At 35.6% G+C, this 7,359-nt stretch overlaps 1 protein-coding gene across 2 annotated transcripts in view; it reads left to right on the top strand.

Moving 5' to 3' along the window:
• The first annotated feature begins 6,061 nt into the window (after window positions 1-6,061).
• LOC307130744 (BICD family-like cargo adapter 1) overlaps window positions 6,062-7,359 on the top strand; it is a 28,242-nt gene continuing 26,944 nt past the window's right edge. Inside the window, exon 1 of one of the 2 annotated variants that reach the window (XM_079823875.1) lies at window positions 6,062-6,386. In XM_079823875.1, the coding sequence (XP_079680001.1) occupies window positions 6,174-6,386 (213 nt within the window). In that variant the 5' untranslated portion in view covers window positions 6,062-6,173. The remainder of the gene's footprint in view (window positions 6,387-7,359) is intronic. The other variant, XM_079823874.1, reaches the window with a different exon arrangement.

The raw sequence follows: 7,359 nt of genomic DNA, 5'->3' as shown, positions 1-7,359 counted from the left end.
TAAGCACAGGCTTGTGCAATTTTTCAGAAAGTGTTGCTGAACACCAGATACAGATACACTATATTGCCAAAAGTTATAGGACGTCTGCCTTTACATGCACATGAACTTTAACGACATCCCATTCTTAATCCGTCGGGTTTAATATGGAGTTGGCCCACCCTTTGCAGCTCTAACAGCTTCATCTCTTCTGGGAAGGCTTTCCACAAGGTTTAGGAGTGAGTTTATGGGAATTTTTGACCATTCTTCTAGAAGCGCATCTGTGAGGTCAGACACAGATGTTGGACGAGAAGGCCTGGCTCTCAGTCTCCTCTCTAATTCACCCCAAAGGTGTTCAATCGGGTTGAGGTCAGGACTCTGTGCAGGCCAGTCAAGTTCCTCCACACCAAACTCGCTCATCCATGTCTTTATGGAGCGACGCTTTGTGCACTGGTGCGCAGTCATGTGTGAACAGGAAATGCCATCCCCAAACTGTTCCTATAAAGTTGGAAGCATGAACTTGTCCAAAATGTCTTGGTGTGCTGAAGCATTAAGAGTTCCTTTCACTGGAACTAAGGAGCCAAGCCCAACCCCTGAAAAACAACCCCACACCATATTACCATAATTATATTAGTCAAATTATATTACAGGTCATGGTCTGAGGAGATTTTTAAACTTTTATGTCATTATCCATCTTTGCCATATTATCTTCAATAGGGCAGTAGATTTTATTTAACAACAGTGGGTTTTATTTAATATTTTGTTCACTTTTTTGACCAAAGGGTCTAACAAATACTAACCAGGTGTTGATTACATTAAAGTAAAAAAAAAAAGGTGCAACATCTGTGTGGTCTGTAATACTTTAGTTATATTATGTCGATCATATTGAAAGGGTAGATGAAATCCCTAGATTCAATTAACCAAATAGGGTCTTACAAATTTGGATACCAAAAGAAAAGTTGGTTAAGAACCGAAATCTAAAGGGATTAAGATGTCTTTAATACTTCTTGTGTTATAAACATGCGTGGAGGAGGGGCTGTCTCCCGTCACCATTGTAAAGTCAACAGATTTAACTAACCGACCTACCAATATTTGTGCAAAAATAAAATTATAAATGTTGCCATCTTTCTAAAGTCATTTTTACCCTTCTGTAATTGGGCTTCAAATCTCAGGTGAAAATTGTCATTTTGACCCCCCTCTACAAAATATTGGATTACTTAGTAAATATCCATGACATTTAATATTTTGGCTTTCTTCTTCATTTATGCATGTCGTTCAACAGAAAATAAATGATCGAAATATATATATATATTTTTTTAGCCACAGACCTTGAGTTGACACAGAATGACCCTATTAGATTTGAGGGACATCTTGCATCTTTATCAAATAAAAACAATGTAAATTTGCAGTCTTTATTTTAATATATTAACTGGAACAAGTTGATACAAGTTGATAACATGTTCACGTTAAGGGCAAAATGTTAAATGTACTCTAAAATAATGCTCTTTTGTGAATTATCACTGCTGCGTTTACTGGAATATTGAAAGGCACTTTGCTGCTTCTGTATTTGTAGATTATTTTTCATGTTTCTCTGGCATACTGGAAAACAATGATAAGCATTTCATACGTTTTAAAATCATTTATTGGCAAAAATGTTCAATATATGCAATGAGTCAGTATTTACAGGTCTTCAAAACCTCTGCAATTCACTCTGGCATGCTGGATTTCAGCTTCTGGGCCAAATCCTGACTGGTGGCGATCCATGCCTTATTAATGCTCGGAGTTGGTGACCGTTTGTGGTCTTCTGCTTGTCCACTAGCCTTTTGAGAACTGCCCTTGGGTTCTCTATGGGATTAAGATCCGGGGAGTTGCCTGGCCACGGATCCAAAATTTCAATGCAATGATCTCCTAGCCACTTCATTATCCTTGCCTTATGCCATGGTGATCCATCATTCTGGAAAATGCATGGATTATCACCAAATTGCTCCTGGGTCGTTGGGAGAAGTTGCTCTTGTAGGATGTTTTGATACCATTTTTTATTCATGGCAGTATTTTGGGGCATAATTGGGAGAGAGCCCACTCCCTTGGAAGAAAAGCAACCCCACACATGGACGGTTTCAGGATTCTTCACTGTTGGTACGACACTCTGGACAATTAATTTTCCAGATGTCCCAAACAGTCGGAAGATGGCTTCATCAGAGAAAATAACTTTGCACCTATGTTTTAGAGAGAAGTGGCTTCATTGCTGCCCTTCTTGACACCAGGCTAATGTCCAGAAGTCTTGGCCTAGTGAGTCTCTGCAGATTCACACCCTGCTGTCAATATTAAGCAGCTCTGCACTGGCGGTTACACAATTCTTTATGCGACTCTTTGGGAGGAGACGGTCATGGTGCTTGCTGGACACTCTGGGACGTCCTGAAGCATTCTTCACTGCAGTTGAACATCTCCTTGAAGATCTGGTAAATGGCTCTTTCAGGTGCAATATCTTGCATGTGAGGCCATTTTGATGCAAAGTGTTGATGGCTACACATCTTTCTTTGGAGAGAACCATTGCTGACACAAGAATACAATGATTGGATGAAAATTCTTCCCTCCTTTTACAGCAATCAATCTGCTCTTATAATTCAATCAGAATGATACTGATTTGTAATCATTCACAATTTCCCATATGCTGATTATATGAATAATGAAATTATGTCAGCTTCTCATTTTGAGCCAGGGCCAAGAAAAAAAAGGGGGGGGGGGGAAAGGTGACATTTGGGTTTTTGTAAAATTAAGCTTTTTGCAGTTATTTAAAAATGCATCTGATTACTCTGCACAATAATCTAAAGACAATGTGAATCAACACCACAACAACTGAAGCAGCAAACTTTGTGAAACAATTTATTTCACTGCCATTGGCCAAGGCTGTAGTTCACCATTAAGGGTACAGTGGGGTACTTCAAATTCAAGTCGAGTATTGTGCGGTAACACTTTATAATAACTACACGCTATGAAGCATTGGTTAAGCATTAGTAAATTTAATTCATCATTTATAAAGCATTAATATACATTAATAGGCAGTTTATAAATACAGCTACAAATGCTTTATTCTTGATTTAGAAGCAGATCTATAATGTTTAATAATTGTATTTTAATACTTTATAAATGATCAATTTATCATTTCTAAATTAAGTATTACATTATTTACAAACCACCAGTTTATTTAAGAGTTGTCAGTGGTTCATCAGATCATTTAGAAAGAGGTTAATAAACTATTTAAATGTACATTTATACATCTTATTATTTAGACATATAGTAATAGTTACTCAGTGTGTTAATAAATGCTTTATTAACATGTATTTCCACTGTAATTCATGAGTAATTCAGGTTGTTATAAAACATTTAGTAGTTGTCAGGTAACTATTTCTGTGAGCTCATCTAAAGTGAGGACGATTTATGCCTCGTAAAGCTTTTACAAAAGAGATTTAAAGGCTCAGTTCTCTTCTGAACATAAAAAGGAAACAAACACAACACAGAGGAATATAGCACATAGAAATATGTATTTCAAAATGCAAAAATGGAGACTAGTAACTTAATATAAAACTAAAATTAAACCTCTTCAAATGTCATAGAAACTACTAAATGTTTTATAACTACCTAAATTAATCATGAATTACAGCGGAAATATATGTTAATAAAGCATTTATTAACACACTGAGTAACTATTATTATATGTCTAAATAATATGTATAAATATATATTTAAATAGTTTATTAATCATTTACTTACACTTTCTAAATGATCTGATGAACCACTGACAACTCCTAAATAACTGGTTTGTAAATAATGTAATACTTAATTTAGAAATGATAAATTGATCATTAATAAAGTATGAAAATACAATTATTAAACACATTATAGATATGCTATTCATATGCTTATGAATCAAGAATAAAGCATTTATAGCTGTATTTATAAACTGCTTAGTAATGTCTATTAATGCTTTATAAATTATGAATTAACTATTTACTAATGCTTCATAGTGTGTAGTTATTATAAAGTGTTACCCAGGAACATTAAAAACTAAAACGATATCTTTTTTGTTTTTGTTTTTTTGATTAAGTTACTTATCTTGTATTTTATGAAGGCATTGTAAAATAATGTAAGTGTGTGAAAATAAAAGCAAGGCTACTGTAGACTTCTACAGTGCTTCCGATAAGTATTCACAGTGCTTCACTTTTTCCACATTTTATGTTAAATTCATATTGTTTTCCTCAATTCTACAAGCAATACCCCATAATGACAATGCGAAAGAAGTTTGTTTGAAATCTTTACAAATTTATTAAAAAATAAAAAACTGAAAAAATAAATAAATCACATGTACATAAATATTCACAGCCTTTGCCATGACACTCAAAGGTGTCTACAACTTGACTGGAGTCCACCTGTGCTAAATTCAGTTGATTGGGCATGATTTGGAAAGGCACACACCTGTCTATTTAAGGCCCCACAGTTAACAGTACATGTCAGAGCACAAACCAAGCCATAAAGTTCAAGGAATTGTCAGAGAAACTAAGTTCTCTGGTCTGGTGAAACAAAGATTGAACTCTGGTCTGGAGGAAACCCAGGCACCGCTCATAACCTGGCCAATACCATCCTTATACAGTGAAGCATGGTGGTGGCAGCATCATGCTGTGGGTATGTTTTTCAGTGGCAGGAACTGGGAGACTAGTCAGGATCGAGGGAAAGATGAATGCAGCAATGTACAGGGACATCCTTTATGAAAACCTGCACCAGAGCACTCTGGACCTCAGACTGGGGCGGAAGGCTCATCTTCCAACAGGACAACGACCCTAAGCACACAGCCAAGATTACAAAGAACTGGCTATGGGACAAGTCTGTGAATGTCCTTGAGTGGCCCGGCCAGAGCCCAGACTTGAACCCGATTTAAACATCTCTGAAGAGATCGACGCTCCCCATCCAACCTGATGGAGCTTGAGATGTCCTGCAAAGAAGAATGGGAGAAACTGCCCAAAAATATGCCAAGCTTGTAGCATCAAAAGACTTTGTAATTGTCTGTAGTTGTGCTTAAACAAAGTATTGAGCAAAGGCTGTGAATACTTGTACATGTGATTTATTTTTCGTTTTTTTATTTTAATACATTTGCAAAGATTTCAAACATACTTCTTTCATGTTGTCATTAAGGGGTATTGTTAGTAGAATAGAGAGGGAAAAAATAATGAATTGAATAATTTTCAGAATAAGGCTGTAACATAACACAATGTGGAAAAAGTGGAGCGCTGTGAATACTTTCCATATGCACTCTATATTTATTTTCCATTTATGATCTTTTTTTAATTAGTTAGCCCACAAATTTGATTGGCCAAGCAGTGGTGTGTATAGATAATTACATATTAATCATTCACAGTAATTTGCTGACTAAATATCGTGTACTAACATTGTGTTCGGTATTAGTAAAAAACAAACATACATGAGATATCGCTTTGGTATTAAGTTGCAGATGAGTGTTTGTCTGCTGCATTGATCATCTAACATTTCCTTGACCAAGAGGGTGAAGTCCACCTATTTCCAATTCTTACACACAACCAACAATAAATATAGTTTTTTCATTTGCAATAAATATTGCAAATCTCATTGTGTGTTTTCTAAGCTTATTTTATTTATTAATATGTAAATGTTTCATTTTTGTGAAATGTAATACATTTTTGTGCATCTGATTTTAGCTATTTATTTGTGAATAAACTTTCTATTTGTGAATATGTGCAATGCATCTACGTGTAAATAGTGCAACAATAATAACCCCATATGCTAATCTCATGTTTTTTCTCGTGTAAAATGAATTAGGCCATCTAAACTATCTACAGTTAGGTCTATTTGCATGTTGTTGGTCTGTGTAGCTTATATGCCCTCAAAAAGTACTTGCTATAATATTTAGTATGATAAAAAAAAAAAAAAAAAAAGAGAATAGAGTGACGAGTCACCTGAAACTAACAATACTAACCCACAAGCCCAACCCACACATGACGTGACGGGAGTTCCTTTCCATCATCCGCCTTCAAAAACAAAAAGCACGAGTGACACCAGAGGACTCTCTCACACTCTCTTACATACAGAAGCACAAACGCATGGAGCGTTTTCACTCATAACACGAATGCCATGAGTCGGGGAGAAGAGCTGTAATATAGAGCCATACAATGGAAGTGGAGGAAGACTTCTACTCGTATGAGTTCAGTAATGATGACGGCCTGCCGGTGTATAAGGACAGCGAGGAGTTGTTCTCAGCTCTTCGGCAGAAGGAGGATGAAGTTATTCTGGCTGCTCAGGTGGGAAATGCTCTGCTCATGGAGAACAGACAGCTGAAAGAAGAGAGAGACACACTTCATGACAAATACATGCAGCAGCTGGAGGTGAGACTCGAGTTCAGTTCCTCCCATAATTCTTTCCATTTCTATGTAGCTTAATAACCACACGGTGTGTATTTATAGAGTCGTCATAATTTCCGTCTCTCGTCTTTTTTTTTTTTTTTTTTGCCACTTGTCTTCTGAAGGTTGCTGTTTTATATAAAACGTGATAATATTCATCTGTGTACTTTTTGACTATAAGGACCATGTCCCTAGATCTATACAGGCTACTACTGTACATGTCTAATACTATATTATATGCAGTGGTCCCCAAATGTTTTATTTTTTATTTTTATTTTTTTTACTACACATAAGGCCGTTTAAAAAACATTTAAATGAAGATCATTGTATTAAATATCTAAGCAGGTGTAATCTAATGATGTTAGAGCTCTCCTCAAAACAAGCTTCACTTCTCTGAGCCATTTTTTCAGTGCCTTTAAGCAACTGGTGTCATGATCATTTTTATGGACTGTATATGAAGCCAGTTTCCCTGGGGTTCACACAGTTTCAACGCTATATCTGTTTTTTAAAAATATATATTATGTTTTCTTTGAACAGTGTACTTTCTTTCAGGCAAATTACACTTACTTTGATAGTTTATCTAATGCAGTCAGACATTTTTTTGTATTCTTCAAATACGTCTTTTGAGGCCAGTGTATGAATATGTAAAGATGTGTTTTTGGCAGATATTCAAAGATTCAAGCAACAGAAAATTTAAGTTCTTCACATTTTTATCCTTTTGTAATCTCATTTTTATCACATTGAAATATCTTCTTTTGTGGCAGAAGAAAGTCATACAGGTTTGGAGTGACGTGAGGGTAAAATGGTGGAAGACAGTCATTGTACATTTACTGCTACTAAAAATAAAGATCACACAACAAATGCCCTGGGCATAGCTGTGTTTTGCTGTAGGATCAACTATTAATGTAAAGTTAAACCGTGTTATTTTTATAATTGTAGTGTGATATCTCAGATTGAA

This window comes from Gobio gobio (assembly GCF_949357685.1).
Source record: "Gobio gobio genome assembly, chromosome: 8".
In the NCBI taxonomy this organism is placed as follows: Eukaryota; Metazoa; Chordata; class Actinopteri; order Cypriniformes; family Gobionidae; genus Gobio; species Gobio gobio.
This window is presented reverse-complemented; position numbering and strand designations above follow the sequence as displayed.